Source organism: Hemiscyllium ocellatum, chromosome 3 (assembly GCF_020745735.1).
Source record: "Hemiscyllium ocellatum isolate sHemOce1 chromosome 3, sHemOce1.pat.X.cur, whole genome shotgun sequence".
Taxonomy (NCBI): Eukaryota; Metazoa; Chordata; class Chondrichthyes; order Orectolobiformes; family Hemiscylliidae; genus Hemiscyllium; species Hemiscyllium ocellatum.
Window position 1 is genome coordinate 74745821 of NC_083403.1, and position 19145 is coordinate 74764965.

General features: G+C 41.9%; 1 protein-coding gene across 1 annotated transcript in view; it reads left to right on the forward strand.

The window, feature by feature from the left end:
* The window catches only part of trmt11 (tRNA methyltransferase 11 homolog), a 96558-nt gene that overhangs the window by 33384 nt on the left and 44029 nt on the right, over positions 1-19145 (forward strand). The window contains exon 12 of the mRNA XM_060821210.1: positions 15796-15916. Within this exon, the coding sequence (XP_060677193.1) occupies positions 15796-15916 (121 nt within the window). The remainder of the gene's footprint in view (positions 1-15795; positions 15917-19145) is intronic.

The window sequence follows — 19145 nt, forward strand, 5'->3', positions numbered from 1 at the left end:
TCCCCACGCCATCTGCATTTGGCAGGGACCGTTCCCTCTGTGACTCCTTAATTAGGTCCATGCTCCCCACCAACCCCTTTTCCATACATGGCGCCTTCCCCTGCTACCATACCAGCTGCAAAATACACCTCCCCCCTCACCTCTGACCGAGGCCCCAAAGGATCATTCCAAATCCAACAGAGATTTCCTTGCATACCCTTGAAACTCATTTATTACTTCTGTTGCTCTCTATGAGGCCTGCTATACATCGAAGACACCGAGCGCAAACTTGCAGAATAGTTCAGGGAACATTTCTGGTCCATACCCACCAACCAACCCCACCTGCCTGTGGCCATCTATTTCAATTCCCCTTCCCACTCCCGCCATGACATATCCATTATGGGTCTCCTCCACCGTCTAAATAAGGCCACCCGCAAACTGAAGGAGGAACACCTCATCTTCTGCCTCAGAAGCATACAACACAGGGCATGAACATTGCATTCCCCAGTTTCCAAATCTCCCCTTATCCAAAACCAAGATCCAACCTTTGTTTTGGCTTCACCCTCTTGACCTGATCTACCAGTTTATCTTCCTTCCTGCCTGTCTGCTCCACACTTTCTACTGACCGACCACAATATCTCTTACCTTTGACCACCTATTGCCATCCCAACTACCTTTCCCCAGCCCCAGACCCCACTCTCTATTTATTTCTCAGTCCCCTTCCCTTTCCTAGTCCTGGTGAAGGGTTATGCCCGAAATATCGACTCTCTTGCTCTTCAGATGCTGCCTGGTCTGCTGTGCTTTTCTAGCGTCAGACTTTATCAACTCTAACATCCTTGTGTCAGCAGCAAAGAACTAAAAGCAATTTGAAGAAACCGAGAGAAACAACTGATCGATTCCTGTGGCCCCGACTGGAGCTAGTGAACTATGTGTCCCTGATTTTGTTTTCCTTTTCCATGCCTAATATCCATATCTTTCTTTGTGATTTTGTCTGTTTGTGAAGGGGAAATTAAAAAGTGGTAGAGTTAAATTATTAAGAGTGATGTTAGCAATTCATATTTCCTAATTGCCATTAATTAAAGATAATTTGTTCATAAAAATGACTTATTATTTTGTTAAGTACAGACGCCTGGTGAGTGTGGCCTTTTAATGTGTGATTGTCAGTCAGGTAAGTTAGGGACTTTAAATAGTTTGACCAAATCTTTTCACATTGGTGATAACTCCAGGAATAATGGGGCTGTATTTCCAGTGTCCTAGTGAATCATGACATGAGGTGCAGAGGTATTTGGCTGTTCAGTGTACTAGACACAAAAGGTTGCTATTGCAGGTACAGCATCTAATAAGAACAACTAATGCGATGCGATCCTTTGTTACTTTTACGTTCAATTTCTCTGGTGAGCATTGGTGAGACAAAAACTTGAATTAACCAGTATGCAGTTTTGGTCTCTGTATTTACATCCTTCCTTAAATAAATTGAAGGCAATTCAGATGGGTTTACTAGATTGGTGTCTAGATAGTTGGTTGCTTAAGAGGATTGGACAGACTGGGCTCTGTGTCTCCTGGAGTTTAGAAGAGTGAATGTTGACTTGATTGAGCCGCAAAACTGAAAAATGTGTTGCTGGAAAAGCGCAGCAGGTCAGGCAGCATCAAAGGAGCAGGAGAATCGACATTTTGGGCATAAGCCCTTCTTCAGGAATGAGGAGAGTGTGCCAAGCAGGCTAAGATAAAAGGTAGGGAGGAGGAACTTGGGGGAGGGGCGTTGGGAATACGATAGGTGGAAGGAGGTTAAGGTGAGGGTAATAGGCCGGAGAGGGGTTGAGGGCGGAGAGGTCGGGAAGAAGATTGCAGGTGAAGAAGGCGGTGCTGAGTCTGAGGGTTGGGACTGAGAAAAGGTGGGGGGAGGAGAAATGAGGAAGGTGGAGAAATCTGCATTCATTCCTTGTGGTTGGAGGGTTCCTAAGCGGAAGATGAAGCGCTCTTCCTCCAGGCATCGTGTTGACATGGTCTGACGGTGGAGGAGGCCAAGGGCCTGCATGTCCTCAGCGGAATGGGAGGGGGAGTTAGTGTTCAGCCATGGGACGGTTGGTGCCCCAGAGATGTTCTCTGAAACGTTCCGCAAGTAGGCGGCCTGTCTCCCCAATGTATAGGAGGCCACATCGGGTGCAGCGGATGCAGTAAATAATGTGTGTGGAGTTGTAGGTGAATTTGTGATGGATATGGAGGGATCCATTGGGGCCTTGGGGGGAGGTGTGGGTGCAAGTTTTACATTTCTTGCGGTTGCAGGGGAAAGTGCCGGGAGTGAAGGTTGGGTTGGTGGGGGTGTGGATCTGACGAGGGAGTCACGTGGCTGAACACTTTAACTCCCCCTCCCACTCCACTAAGGACATGCAGGTCCTTGGCCTCCTCCACCGCCAGATCATGGCAACACGACGCCTGGAGGAAGAGCGCCTCATCTTCCGTTTAGGAACCCTCCAACCACAAGGGATGAACTCAGATTTCTCCACCTTCCTCATTTCCCCTCCCCCCACCTTTTCTCAGTCCCAACCCTTGGACTCAGCACCACCTTCTTGACCTGCAATCTTCTTCCCGACCTCTCCGCCCCCAATCCTTCTCCGGCCTATCACCCTCACCTTAAACTCCTTCTACAGCACGGCACGGCACGGTGGCACAGCGGTTAGCACTGCTGCCTCACAGCGCCCGAGACCCGGGTTCAATTCCCGACTCAGGCGACTGACTGTGTGGAGTTTGCACGTTCTCTCCGTGTCTGCGTGGGTTTCCTCCGGGTGCTCCGGTTTCCTCCCACAGTCACAAAGATGTGCGGGTCAGGTGAATTGGCCATGCTAAATTGCCCGTATTGTTAGGTAAGGGGTAAATGTAGGGGTATGGGTGGGTTGCGCTTCGGCGGGTCGGTGTGGACTTGTTGGGCCGAAGGGTCTGTTTCTACACTGTAAGTAATCTAATCTAATCAAGTAATCTAATCTAATTCTACCTATCGCATTCCCAACGCCCGTCCCCCAAGTCCCTCCTCCCTCCCTTTTATCTTAGCCTGCTTGGCACACCCTCCTCATTCCTGAAGAAGGGCTTACGCCCGAAACGTCGATTCTCCTGCTCCTTTGATTCTGCCTGACCTGCTGCGCTTTTCCAGCAACACATTTTTCAGCTCTGATCTCCAGCATCTGCTGTCCTCACTTTCTCCTAGTTGATTGAGCCGCATAAGATCCTGAATCATATTGGCAAGGTAGATGTAGAAAGACCGGGTCATTGAGTGTTTTTAAGGTGGAAGTGGTTGCATTCGTGTCAGACAGAGTTATTGGGTATGAATAGTAGTAGGGAATTTGAAACACAATCAGATCAGCCATAGTCTTATTGAATGGCGGTGCAGGGTCATTGAGCCAAATGGTTTGCTTCTACTTCTATTGTATACGTGATGATGCAAATATGAGATTGAAGGTTCTCCATAAGGTTGTAAACAGATCGTTTAATATCAGAAAATTGTCAGCAAGAGAGATGAATGACAATAGGTGGACAGTACATATAGTTAGCACAAATTTTGCAAATTCAGTGATGTTAATGGTTGACAGGAACTGGGTGGCTACTACATTTGCTCATGTAATTGGCTACAGTTCCTCTAGTTCTTTTCCTTTGCATGGACTTGTGTTTCATTGTGTGCAGACACTTTGTCGTTATTTAGGAGATACAGTCAAAGGAATTCTAGTGGAAAACTGAATCAAATATAATCACACTTCTTTACTCTGCAATATCTACATTGACATAAAACAGTTCTTTGCAAAGAAAGAAATAAAATCATGCAATTAAAAACAGTGTCTGGGTATCTTCTAAAGATTAGTCTGTTCAGTTATGCAAAGTGCCTAATTGGATTTACAGCACATGAGCTTGTGCATTGCTCCCTCAGTTGAGGAGGGAAACAATGAATGTTACCATTTTGCTATAAACTTTAACTGTTATTTTGTGGAAATATATATTTAATGTCGAAAGTTAATTTATTAAAATTTTGGCATTTGCTGCTGTCATATGTTTGCATTTTGCTATGCAGTTTAGAAGTGCCATTATTAATGTTTGAATGGCTTGATTAAATATCACTTTATATGGTTTTGAAGTACATTAAAATTTCCTCATACTTATTTACAGTGTGTTGTTCAAGCTTAGACTAATTAGATGCTATCCAGTATTGAGTTGGGTTTTTCAAGTGGAACAGTTCACAGCAGTTGTCTCCCACCTGCTTCTGATATGTTCATAAAACTCCCAATAAGAAACACATTAACAGGAAGCTTTCACAACTAAGATTAACAGTCCAGTAATATTTTAATGTTTACAACATTGTTCATACCTTCTAAATCTTATCAAATTCATATGTTTCTATTCCGTACACTGTGGTATGTAAGAGGTTTTTTTTTGCTTTTCAAAAACCTCATGAAAGTAGATTTTCATTTTGGAAACAAACCAGTATCAAGTCTACGAAGGAAAGGATATGCTTTCAGTTATAAAGTGAAACTTAACATGAAATCCAACTTGCAGTTAATTTCTTTTGAAACTTCTCATTACTGATTACTGCTCAAAGACATCCATTCGATCAAATGGGGGATCGTTTGGAGCCAGCCATGTAACATGAGAAATATCTGAACCAGTGCATTTAAAGAGCTAATTGCTGACTGGAGATATTTAAGAGTTCACCTCACAAGTGGTGATATTCATCATATCAGGCAATGGCCCTGAGATATATCTTTTTTTATTACACTTGGCTTTCAAAAAAAGCAAGATTAATTTTAGTGTTTTGTACTTTAAATCAGGAAAGGAATGAGACTTCTTTCTGATGTTATACATGTTGAAATTGGAGTCTATTTTCCATCAGTCTTTTATTAGACTTGAATCTCAAAATATTACTGATTATCATTTTGCAACTTGTACATTAAAATAATTGTTCTTCTGATTGGTGAATACTTATTTGCAAGGAACCACAAATAAAAAGCTTCAGGTCATCATGTACCTATGAGTGATATGACACAGGGCTGCAGTGTGCTTGAGAACTTGCTGACTGAAACAAACAACTAAAGTACCACACAACATTTAAAGTTCTGTACCCACAATTATAAAAAGATTTAATCAGTTACTTGTGTTCACAGAAATCGCAATTTCTGCCTCACAGCGCCAGAGACCCGGGTTTGATTCCAGCTTTGGGTGACTGTCTGTGTAGAGTTTGCACATTCTCCCCAAGTCTGCGTGGGTTTCCTCCGCGTGCTGTGATTTCATCCCACAATCCTGAGAAGTGCAGGTCAAGTGAATTGGCCATAAATTGCCCATAATGTTCAGCGATGTGTGGGTTAGGTGCATTAGTCAGGGGTAAATGTAGAGTAATTGGTTGGGGAAATGGGTCTGGATGAGATGCTCTTAAAGGGTTGGTGTGGACATGTTGGGCCAAGTGGCCTGTTTCCACACTGTAGGAAACCTATGAAGTAGCATATAGTCTGTTCTGATATAACACGATAGTTCAGTTCCCATACAATCCTGCATTTTGAGAAAATTGTGTAATAGAAGTACCACTTAAACCAATGAGACTGGAATCTCATTATAACCAATACAGGTAAGGAAAGTTCATGTTCTATAAATAATGGTCTAAGTTCTTCAATCACTGTTATAGCCAATTCGCATTGAAGAAACATGCATTATAGCAGAATTGACTGTATCATTTAACTGTTGTGTGACAAACAATATTCCGCAGTTTCTTGATTCAACTACATGTTAAAGAAGTTCTATGTTTGGATACTTATGTACTTAATTTATGATCTAAAATTAATTTTCTTCATTTTTCATGCAACTGTAGAAATATTTTCCTTTGTTTTTGCAATGAAATCTTCCTGCAGCAGCATTTTCTGGGCCTACAGTATTCCTGTAATTTGCCTAACAGAAGGCAGTGTTTGAACTCCCTTCAACTAAGCCAAAATAAATTGGAGTTGATTTAGACTCTTATTACTTTGTGCTAACTGTAAAGGACTCAAAATGGCATTGGTGATCTTATCAACTCCTTTGAGCACCCATCAGTGCAAGTTTGATTTTGAACAGGATCCAATTCAGGCCAGCTGTTTTAGAGAAAGACCTCTGTCAATATGAGATTGCACATCCTATGATGTAAATAGTACCCAGGCTGCCATTTACTGTACGAACTGGTTCAAGCCTATGTGGCAGTGTATATGTGACATGATCGAAGGCCCATTTACACTCCACTGCAATTTGCCTTCATCATCACAGCCTGTTTTGAGGCCTTGATCCAGGGACCCTATTCAGCATGCTCTGCTGGAAGGTTGCCCAAAGATCAAAGAGACCCCAGTGAGTCATAAGTCCCACACTGAACTCTTTTTAATTTTAAAAACATCTTTCCAGGGGATATGGCTAAGTGTCTTATTAAATAATGCACCTGGAATATTAAGGGGAATCATGCCTGTTAAAAGGGAAAAAAAAAGTGCTTTCGAGCCTTAAGAGGGAAAGGGTTGATATCGCTTTGTTGCAGGAAACCCATCTTGATGATGGGGAACACCTGAAATTACAACAGGGGGGTGATGACCGGGTATTCTTTTCATCCTTTACTACTAAAAGTAGGGAAGTGGCGGTACTTATCCAGAAAAAATCTTCCGTTCACATTATTAGAACAGGTGAAAGATGAGCAGAGACTATTTCTGATACTTAAAACCCTGATACATAGGGGAGGAATATGACATTTTAAACGTCTACTGTCTTCCGGCGCATCCTCTCAAGCTTTTTGATAAGTGCTTTGTCTAAGTTGAGTGCTTTTAGAACACGGCAAATTATTATGGGGGGGGGGGGGGGGGGGGGAGGATTTTAATTGTCTTTTGGATCTGACAGTAGACAGGATGCCTTGTGGATCCCCAACTATTTCTTCACAGGCGAAGCAGGTGGTTGACTTATGTGAGGAGTTGGGGCTGGTGGATATTTGGAGATGTCTTCACCCTACCGGCAGGGACTTCACCTTTTTTTTCAAACCCGCATCAATGTCACACGAGGATTGATCTCTTTCTCGCTCCCTTGGTCCTTCTGGATTTGATTGAGTTGTAAAATTGAGAATATAGCTATCTCTGATCATGCGGCAGTATATTTGGAGGTTAAGGCCAAGAGGGAAGGGCTAGTTTTGTGGCACTGGCTTTTGGACCTTTTTCTCCTTAAGGATTCCAAATTTGTGGAATACTTTTTGAAGGAGTTTCAGGAATTGTTGACTATCAACTCAGGCACGGCTAGTAGTCCGTCCATGCGATGGGAGACTGCTAAGGCCTTTTGCTAGGGGATTAGTATTTCCTAATTGGCTAGCCGGAAATGACAGAAGGAGGAACAGCAATGGAGACGCGGTTGAAAGCCGCGGAGGCAGCACATTTTGCGTGGCCTTCGGTGACTAAGCTACAGTGGATCATGGCCCTCCGGGCTGCCTTGAATTCAATACTGACGCAAAACGCAAAGAAAGAACTTGCTTTTGCTAGACAGAGGCTGTTCAAATATGGGGATAGGCCAGGGAAGTATTTAATGTTTCTGATTAGGAAAAAGCATGCTCCCCAATCCATTACTGCAATCAGAGACAGCGCCCGGGTCCTTGCATACAATGCTTAAACGATTAATGAGGCTTTTCGGAGCTTTTGTATCGCTCTGAACGTTGTGAAAACAGGAGGGCTAAAATGGAGACCTTTTTAAAGAATCTGGACCTCCCGGGGTAACCTTGGAACAGACCTCTCTCCTTAATGTCACCTTGACAGTTCAGGAAATACAGGAGGCAGCTAGACAACTTCAGAGTGGGAAAGTGCCTGGCCCTGATGGTCTCCCGGGTGAGTTTTATAAGGAGTTTTAGGGATTCTGTCAGGGTCGATGTTGGAGATGTACAATCACTCCTATATGCATGAATGTATATAGGAATGAATATACCACCATCTTTGAGAGAAGCTAATATTTCCCTCATTCTTAAGAAGGGGAAGGTTCCTGAGGATTGTTCCTCATACATGCCCATCTCTCTATTGAATTCAGAATTCAAGATTCTGTCCAAGATCCTGGCGCTGAGATTGGGAGAGGGTGTTGCCCTGTATTATTAAAGAGGATCAGATAGGCTTTATAACGGGCCGTAGGTTATATAGAAGGTCTGCTGAATAATATTAGAAGGTTGCTGAATGTGGTCCAAGTTTGTTAGCAACAATCACTTCAGTGGTTGGTAATTTCCTTAGATGCAGGGAAAGCATTTGACAGGGTGGAATGGCTGTATCTTTTTTATGTCTTAGAAGAGTTTGGATTGGGTGGAGTCTTTGCAGGGTGGGTGGAGGTTTTGTATCGCCACCCTCTGGCCGCAGTCATCACGAACGGGATGAAGTTTGGGAATTTTAGGATGGATAGGGGTAGTTGGCAAGGCTGCCCCCTCTCACAGTTGTTGTTTACATTGGTGATAGAACCGCTGGCAGAGGCCATTCATCAGAACATCCACATAACCGCTCCGGAAGTGGGATCGAGGGCACACAAGATTACATTGTATGTGGATGATGTCCTTCTGTTTTTGTTGAACCCGATGACCTCTGTACCCATTTGATACAATGTATCAATTCATTTGGGGTTATTTCAGGATAAAAGATTAACTTTGCAAAATCAGAGGCCAAGCCTTTGAGGAACCTTAAGGATGTGCCAGAAGTTGAAAGTGGCTCTAAGTTCCCCTTTAAGTGGTCTCGGGCAGGGTTCTGGTACCTAGGCATTTTTATTACCCCCAAGTTTGATCTGTTATTTCGAACTAACTTTGCTCACTTGCTCAACAATATTAGGCGAAAGCTCCAGAGATGGGAGGCTCTTCCAATTTTATGGCTGGGCCAAATATCTCTCATTAAGATGCTCCCTATAATGTTTCCCAGGTCAATGCTGCAGAAGCTTATGGGGTGGTTTGGTTCTTTTGTCTGGCATCGTGGGCGGCTCCTCATCAAACTTACTAAATTGCAGTTGTCTCAAGGAGGGGAGGAGTTGATTTCCCAGACATCAGAAGGTATCAATTGAGTTCCCTGCTGTCCTTTGTCTGCGATTGGGTAGGTAATGATCCAAACTCAATATGGCTGAATATTGAGGCCTCCCAAGCAAAGTGCCCTCTTATTAACCTATTGTTCATGGAAAAGCTGAGGACAGTTATGGACCACTGCCGGAATCCCATTGTCATTGTCATTGGAGGATGATGCATCAGAGTGAGGGTGGTTTATCCAAAACTTTGCCACTTACACCTATATGCCAGGAATCCAACCAGGGATGATGGGCTAGGATTCAAGCTATGGGCAGCGAGAGGAGTTTCTAGTTTGGGAGACTTGTTTGAGGGGGATGTTATGATGTCTTTTGAGCTATTGAGTTGCAAATACGGATTACCCAGCGGAGATCTTCAGGTTAGGGATTTAATCCAGAAGAAGACTACATTTCTCACTAAGCCCTATACAGAGAGATTGTTTCTATGTTCTACAAGCACCCTTTCGGTTAGTGCCCTCTATCGTCTGCTGGGTGGCAGGGCCTGGCAGGATATTAACCGGTTATGTGAGGTCTGGGAGCAAGAGCTAAGAGTGGAGATCTCTTCCAAAACATGGGAGAACATTTGGGAGAAAACTCGAAAGATGTCAATCAGTAATAGGACATGCACTATGCAGTTAAAAGTTCTGCACAGGATTCACCTGGCACCAGACCGTCTGGCAAAGTTTAAAAAAGGGGCATCTTCGGTATGCCCCAAATGTAAAATAAGTGTAGGTACTCTGACCCATTGCTTCTGGACATGCCACAGGCTCCCTGTTTATTGGAACGCTGTGGTGGGAGAGATTTGGAGGGTATTGAGGACTGAAGTCAAAGTAGACCTGATATCTCTCCTCTTAGGTCTACCGAATTTACCATCTTTAGACAGGCATGGGAAGAAACTATTCAATATTCTTGCACACTGTGCACGGAAGAATATTCTGATAAATTGGGTGTCTGAGAACCCGCCGGACTTGCTGGGATGGCAGAAATTAATTATGGAGCACATTCCCTTGGACTTTTTTACAAACATGTTGCACCACACAACAGACATATTTTTATAAGACATGGCAGCCCTACTTGAGTTATTTGGAAACAGATTTGTCAGTTATCTTAACTAGTGTGTTTGTTTAACCAGGATGGTTAGATTTGTTAAGCTCTGGGCCCTGGAGAGAGTCTGCTAAGTTAATACGGGTATATATACAATGCTCCCATTCCTCTGTTTGGGAGCTTTGCGCCGAGCATAGCTGTTCTGTATTGTTTTTTTGGCTTTTCTTTTTTTTTGGTGTTGCTTTGCACAGTGTTAGGGTTTGTTTTGTATTAGAGGGTAGGTTAGTAGTTAGGAGACAGTAGTTGTATTGTTCTTGTGTTTGTTTTCTTTTTATTATACTGATATTTGTTATTGATTGTATTTTTCAATAATTTTATATGTTTGTAAAGTTAAAAAAAAATTGCTAATAAATATATTTACAAAAAAAAATCTTTCCCCGATTGCTAATTGGTTCTGTGATATCTATTCACTGTTCTGCTGCTCACACACCTTTTACAGAAGTTGCTCTACCTAGTGAAAATGTAGGAAAACTTAGAGACTATACTTTTGAAAGTGCTATTTCTAAATTAGATTTTTTTTAGATTAGATTACTAACAGTGTGGAAACAGGCCCTTCGGCCCAACAAGTCCACGTCGACCCTCCAAAGAGCAACCCAACCAGACCCATTCCCCTACATTTACCCCTTCACCTAACACTACGGGTAATTTCGCATGGCCATTCACCTAACCTGCACATCTTTTGGATTGTGGGAGGAAACCGGAGCACCCGGAGGAAACCCAAGCAGACACTAGGAGAATGTGTGAACTCCACACAGACAGTTGTCTGAGGCAGGAATCGAACCCAGGTCTCTGGCATGTGAGGCAGCAGTGCTAACCACTGTGCCACCGTGCCGCCCATTGTCCGAGTGTTTTTTTTAACAGGTAGCGTATCGCCCAACGTGGGGCTCGAACCCGCGACCTTGAGATCGAGTCTCATGCTCTACTGACTGAGCTAGCCAGGTGCCATAAATGTGTTTATGTTCTGATTCATTAAGTAGTTGAAGTAATATTGGACTACGCATCCTCACCACTTCATGTTTTACATTCTTGCCCATGTGTTAACCTGCTCCCGTGAATAACATTTTCCATAGATGTTACCTGACCTGCTGAGTTTTTCCATCCTTTTTTTGTTCTTATTTCAATCTTCCAGCACCTGAAGGTATTTTGCTTTTTTCAAGCATTTTGTGGATGTTTCATTCGTAGTATATCCTCTCACCCCACTTCTCAGTTAGTAAATCAATGTTGCATTTTTGTTCAGAGGTCTAATTTTCTTTCCCTGTGAAATGCTCAAAACAGCATACTGCATTGTGCAGACATAAAATGCTGCAGTGTGACTGTTCTCTGCAACGTTTTTTTTGTGTTTGGTGTTGTTATGCATAAATTTCAAGAAATCTTTGAGCCACTTTTTTTCCTCCACTGTTAGTGTGTCTCATGTAATTTCTGTGTCTACGCCTTGGATTTCTCTCAGCCTCTGTTCCCTTGAAGATGAATCCTTGTTTTTGGATTTATTTTCATCATTTTATATGCAAATATGCTGTATAAATTTTTGCTTAAGCTAGGTATGTGGCTTCCTGTGCTGACTGGGTTTGAGGGAACAAGGAGAATAACTAGAGGCATAAAGTCATGGAGATGTATAGCACTGAAACAGAGCCTGTGGTCCAACTCGTCCAGATATGCTAACCTAATCTAGTCCCATTTGCTAGCACTTTTCCCATATCCCTCTAAACCCTTCCTGTTCATATATCCATCCAGATGCCTTTTAAATGCTGTAATTATACCAGCCTCCACCATCTCCTCTGGCAGCTCATTCCATGCATGCACTATCCCCTGCATGAAAAGGTTGCCCCTTAGGTCCCTTTTATACCTTTCCCCTCTCACCCTAAACTTATGCCCTCTAGTTCCGGACTCCCCCACCCCAGGGAAAAGACCTTGTCTGTTTATCCTATCCATGCCCCTCATGATTTTATAAACCTTGATAAGGTCACCTCTCAGACTCCGACACTCCGGGTAAAATAGGCCCAACCTACTGAGCCTCTCCCTATAGCTCAAATCCTCTAACCCTGGCAACATGCTTGTAAATCTTTTCTGAGCTCTATCACAGCATTCTTCCAATAGAAAGGAGACCAGAATTGCACGCAATATTCCAAAAGTGGCCGAATCAATGTCCTGTACAGCTGCAACATGACCTCCCAAATCCTATACTCACTGCTCTGACCAATAAAAGAAAGCATACCAAATGCCTTCTTCACTATCCTGTCTATCTGCGACTATGCTTTCAAGGAACTATGAACCTGCACTCCAAGCCTCTGACTAGAGAGTCCCCTATCACAGTCGATCGGTTGGAACCCGAAGTACCCCTCATTACATTAGAGCCTGTCTTGATACCAGAAACTTGGCTGTTCGTGCTACGTTCCCCGAGAGTCCATCACCCCCGACATTTTCCAAAGCAGTATACTTGTTTGAGATGGGGATAGCCACAGGGGACTCCTGCACGACCTGCCTACCTTTCCTGGAGTTAACCCATCTTTCTGTATCTGCTGCTTTTCTCCCTTCCTATAACTGCCATCCATTACATTGACCTTTTTAGTTAGGTTCTGTAAAAATGTGTAAGTGTTAAATATTTCCAGCAGGGGATGCTACAAACCAAGCTAAATTGAGTTGTACAACTGCCATCATATAAATTTCTGAAAATATTTTCATAGATTATATTAGATCTATAGATCTTCCAACACTGTCTATGTGGACTTTTGCAGATTAGGAGGATTCAGTTTCATCTCTCCTGTGTTCTTGACAAAGGTCTAGAGTGAGAACATGCCCTCTGTGAAGTGTTAATGCTAAAGTCATAAACTAATTTATAAATATTATAAATTTGACTTCATTCCAGATGGTGCACAGAGTAGATTGTTATTGTTATTTTTATGCCACAACCTGTTTTGTAGATTCAGAAGTCGTGTGCATTGTATGTTATAGCTGATCAACTCCTTCCATTGTAGCACCGAGAAATTTGTCTCATCAATTGTAACATTGCATTAATTTTCTGTCTTGTTTACTAGGGATTGTGCAAGTCCAAATGGCACCTATCCTACATTGATGCATTTAGATTTTAAAGTCGCAGAGAATCTCATGTAGTCTTTTTATTTGTTCTGACTGCTCTGATGTGTTCTCTTTTATCAAGAATGGCAGATTATGTTAATTGACAAAATTCTCAATCGATATCCATATAGTTCTGTATCAGATTATGTGATGCACTTTATTGGGCGATTTTTAAACATTTCTTTTGCAATGTTTTACCTTATGGCATGGACCTGACAATGTAACGTAGTATCAGTGACTTGGGAGGTGACACAGCAATTATTGATTTTCTGACTTTTTTAGTATTCAAACAACCTTTTACAGATCCGTTCTTTATTCCAAAGATAGTTATCCAGTTAAGTTATAACATCAAATTGATGGTTGTGTGCATGCTTGTGATATGTTAAACATTTCCAATGTTTTATTTTTGAATGCTTTCGGGTTCCAGGGAAAGGTTTTTGAGTTTCTGAAATGTTGCATCTTATTCATTTAGCTGACCATTGCATTCGATTCCTTTTGTGGCCTGAACTGATTAGATTCAACAACTTTAACCACACACCTATCACGGCTTTAACATTTTATGATTATGGTGGTGCCAAATATTTGATCACTGTTCCTGTTTAATTCCACGAACGTTATATGTAAAAGCTCTAAAAGATAAATTTCACGTTTCACGACCACTTGGTTGCACTTGAATGGCAGGATTGAATCTGACTGCAGCCCACAGTCATACCCAAGTGGTTGAAAGGAAATACTAAAGTAAAACAAATTTGACGGTACCTTCCCAAAACGAAAGCAAACTGAGAAGGAGTTCCAGCTTACTGTTTGACCAAAAATGGAGAAAAGATCTTCAGAGGAACACCAAATTCAAAACAGTTGGAGGATAGTAATTCATGTAAAATTTGTGTGAAGATTTGGAATATCCTGAACTAGAAAACATTGTGTTTATTTATTACGTCTTTTAATATTAACAAATTCCCCAAGGCCTAAATAGATTTTATGTATTTATCCAGAAAAAATGAATTTTTCCTTGAAACACCGCTCCAATAGCCCATGTAGGATATCCTTTCTGTATACTGTAGTTTTTTTCGTGGTTGTGGTTTCACAGGCACCAAGCACACTCGTTCAAGTGACCATTCTTCAAATGTAGATGTTGGCTGATAATTAGATGCACTTGAGATTTCAGCAAGCCTGATTGTGTTTGCACCAGATGTCAGCTTTCCAGCAGTAGTCATAAGATTGTGATCAGGTACGGAGAAATGCAAATATTTCTCCCAACCTAGCCATAAGACTGAGAGACGGATCATGGCATGGGCGCTCAGTGGTTAGCACTGCTGCCTCACAGTGCCAGGGATCTGGGTTCAGTTCCAGTTTCGGGTGACTGTCTGTGTCGAATTTGCATACTCTCTTCATGTCTGTGGGGGTTTCCTCCAGGTGCTTCGGTTTCCTCCCACAATCCAAAGATTGTGCAGGTTAGGTGAATTGGCCATGCTGAATTGCCCATAATGTTCAGGGTTGTGTAAGTTGGATGCACTAGTCAGAAGAAATGTAGAGTAACAGGTTGATAGAATGGGTTTGGGGTAGATTACTCGTTGGAGGGTTGGTGTGGACTTGTTGGGCTGAAGGGCTGTTTCCACACTCTTGGAATTCTATTTTTATATTATTTTGTAAATGTTTTCAGAAAAGTATTAAAATGAATAGTCATGTGATGAAGAGAGTTTATGATCTACCCTCAATTCTTTTATTATCCCACCCTCCTGGCATCAATGTTTCTGAGAGAGGAAGGATTAGAATTATAAAGATAATTTATCATAAAAGTTGGGAAGTGTCAGCTGTAACAAGTTACATGCAGTAAATTCGCCATCCTCCAAAAAGTGTCTAATATTAACTATATTTTTTGTTCACTCAGTTTGCTTCATATTCATTGTATTGCAATTTTTGCTGTTTACAGCACACCTTACATGTTGTAATAGGAATAAATGTAGAATTTTAAAATCTCCTTTCTCTTCTGTACCTCTGAGTAAGCAGTTTAACTGTATACGTGTCAGTATCCAATTCTGGACACTGCACTTTTCGGAAAGATATGAAGCCATTGAAGAGAGTGCTGGAGAGATTTACAAGAATGGTTACAGGAATAGGCAAATTCAGTTAGGAAGATGCATTGTAGAGATGGGACTGTTCTGTTTGGAGAAGGGAATGCTGAGAGCAAATTTGATTGAAGTAATCAAAATTATGAGAAGACTGGACAGAGTAACTAGGGAGAAAATGTTCTCTGTCATTAAAGTATGAAGAATTGCACATTTAAAGTACTTAGTGAAAGAAGCAAATGTGATACTTGACAAGAAATTCTCAAGTAGTGAATGGTTAGGGTCTGGAATGGCCTGTCTTACTGTGTGGTGGAACCAAGTTCAATCAAGGCATCCACAAAAGGATGGCTAGTTGAAAAGCAGCAACGTGCATTGTTATTGGGAGAAGGCAGGAGAATGGCACGAGGTAAAATGCTCTGTTGGAGAGCTGATATAGAGCCAATGGGCTGAATAATGTTCTGTCTGTAGCAATTGTGATTTAGCAAGAAGCTATCCCTTCCACTATGATTTCATTAATTTGTCTCTTTTTTTCTTCTCCCAGCTACTCTGAAGATGTTATCCCCCAACATCCTTGCTTGAAACTTATTAGTAACTGTGAACAGTCTCTCACAACTCATACATCACGGCAGTTGATTACAATGGAAAAAGTGAAGGAATTTGAGGTATGAAAGCAGTATATCAGTTTGTTTTTCACTATTCAATTTTTAACTGGAAGGAGGTTGGGCACTTATGTGGAATGTTGCATTTTAATGGGGGAGGGAAGAGCTTGAAGGTATGCTATATGGGTGACTTTATCTGTATTAATCAGATACTATAGAGAGAATTCTAAAATTATTTCTTTATTTACATTTCATAAGATGCATACAAATTATTTGTCTTGCATATTAAGTGCCATCTGGAGACTTAGGTCAAAGAGCAATAAATCTCAGGAAGGCTTGAGATCAGAGAAATGTTCCTTTCCAACAGAGGATCTCTGTGTGGGTTGTCCTTTAGACTGAAGTGTTTCATTGTCCTCTCAGTTGGACACAAGATTGCACAGAGATGGTAAAATGGTGCGAAATGGCGTGGAAAACAATTAGTTCTGGATCACTAATGTCAGATGTTCCAAAAAATGTTAAAAATACATAGGTGGTCAAGTCAGAATTTGGCAGCTGTATACAGATAATTGGCCTACCTTGTCAACTTTCCAGCATTTTCAGGCATTCAATTTTTATTCAGATAGTCTGGAATTTTGTTTGACTTCATTTTATGTGTAAGCAGAGAGAAGCTTTGCAGGACCTCTCCATGGCATACTACATGTGCGACTAGCACTAATGATATAGCAGGATGAATATGGCATACAGAATCAACGATGTGTTGGGTGAAATAGGCTTTTCTTTATCAAAGGGGCTTAATTTTGCTGCTTAGTGTGCTTACCTTAACAGTGGGTCAAATTCTGGGTTTGGACCTCAGAAGAGCAAGTGGCAAGCATTTGATTTTCCTGTTGCAGAACAATCTAGAACTGAGAGGCCCATCTAGTTTGGGACAGTGTCAGGATGCCTCCCGAAGGTGGATGTGTGTGCATTGCCTGGCATTTAGTAAGTATAGAAGTGGTATCACAGAGGTGCCTTGAATAGGAGGGAACTGACTAATATTGAAGCAAGGAGGTCTGTCTCCATTAGATGGCTAAAGAGCATTTCCTGCTGCTTGGGGTTGGAGCCCCTTTATGAACAGGTGGGTCTGTGCCCATTGAAGTTTAGAAGAATGAGAGGTGACCTTAATGAAATCTCTGTGTTTTCATAGAGTAAATTCTCAGAGGATGGTTCCTCTTTAGGAGGAGACTCAAACAAGGGGACACTGTATAAATACAAGAGATCTCTTTTTTAAAACCAAGATAAGGAGAAGTAGTTTTGTGTCAGAGGATTGTGGTTCATGGAATTCGGTTCCTCAGAAAGCCAAGGATGCTGTATCATTAAAATCATTCAGGGCTAAGTTGTGTAGATGTTTGATAAACGTGGGAATCGTGGGGTATGAGGGACGGATAGAAAAGTGCAATTAAGACCACAATCTGATTAGTCATGATCTTATGAACTGGTGTAGCTTGTTGAAGGGCCACATGCCTAACCCTGTTCATAAATCCCACATTGCTGTGCAGTATTGTAGACAAATAAATGTAAAGACTGAAATGAACAGTGGCTCAGACATCTCATTGCAAATCTAAGTGCAGTCTATTACAAGGCTCCCAACATAGCACGGGCCTCCTATGATGCTGAGAAAGATGCAACCTTAGAGGAATTGTTTCCCTTCTGTTTCACGGAGCAGGTTGCCGGTTCGCGTGAGAACCCGCCCTTGGAAAAGACAGAATAGAAATTAGGAGTCATGCAGCTGAATGGGGTTCCCTCTGCTTTCCCAGCCCAACATGTCCCTGTCTCCAAAATAGCTTTCATAGGGCCAAGTTAAAAATATCACACAACACCAGGTTATAGTCCAACAGGTTTATTTGGAAGCACTAGCTTTTGGAGTGCTGCTCCTTCATCAGGTGGTTGTGAAATATAAGGTCATAAGACACAGAATTTATAACAAAAAAACTTAGTGTCATGCAACTGAAACAATATATTGAACAAACCTGAATTGTTAAGTCTTTCATCTTTTAGAATGGAGTGCGGGTTTTGGTTCATTAATATGTAAATCTTAGAACTTCTTTCAAGTTATTGTTGAGATAATAAGGTTTTATAACTAAAGGTGACGTCTCAGCTCAGACAATGCATTAAAGGTGTGAGATTAGAGTCTGTCTATATTCCAATCTGGAGTCTGACTGGTTTTATTTCCAAAGTGGAGTATACAAGATATTACGTGTAGAGACACTACAGATTTCTAACAGAAACTGAGCACCCACGGACTGGTCAAACCAGGAACGTTTCTCGTCATAATGGATGTTTCAACACTCTACACTAGCATCCCCCACGATGACGGCATCGCTGCAACAGCCTCAGTACTCAACACCAAGAATTGCCAATCTCCGAGCACCATCCAGAACTCATCTGCTTCGTCCTCGACCACAACATTTTCACCTTTGACAACCAGTGCTTCATCCAGACACATGGAACAGCCATGGGAACCAAGTTTGCACCCCAATATGCCAACATTTTCATGCACAAATTTGAACAAGACTTATTTGCTGCACAGGATCTCTAACCAACTCCATACACTAGATATAACGGTAACATTTTCTTCCTCTGGACCCATGGCGAGGAGTCACTGAAACAACTACACAGTGATATCAATGAGTTTCATCCCACCATCAGACTTGCCATGGACTACTCTTTAGTATCTGCCTCATTCTTGTGCATGTGCATCCCCATCAAGGATGGGCACCTCAGTACCTCACTCTACTGCAAATCCACAGATGCTACACAATGTTACACTTCACCAGCTTCCACCCTAAACATATTAAAGCAGCCATCCTCTACGGACAAGCCCTGTGTAAATGAGGAGAACATGATGGACACCTGAAGGTGCACAATAATACCCTCCTAAGAAAAGGGTACAATGCTCAACTCATTGATTGCCAATTCCAACATTCCACAGCAAGAAACCATAATGACCTCCTCAGGAGACAAACACGGGTTGCAACCGAAAGGGTACTCTTCAATCCCTTAAAATTACCTAGGAGAATTTGGAGAAGAGGAGAATATAGGGCATTTTGATGTCCAAAAGAACCCTAATATGAAGGAAGAATGAGTTGTCATATGGTCACTTCTAAGTTAATTGTACCAAAAAAAGTTTTATGCTTATGCTCTGTTTGATCTCTGAGGAGTCATGGCACTGGTTGATGTTAAACCAGTGAGGCAGCTTTATTGATGTGTTGTCTTCTACAAGCATCACTTGGGGACATCCTCACCGTGATGCTGT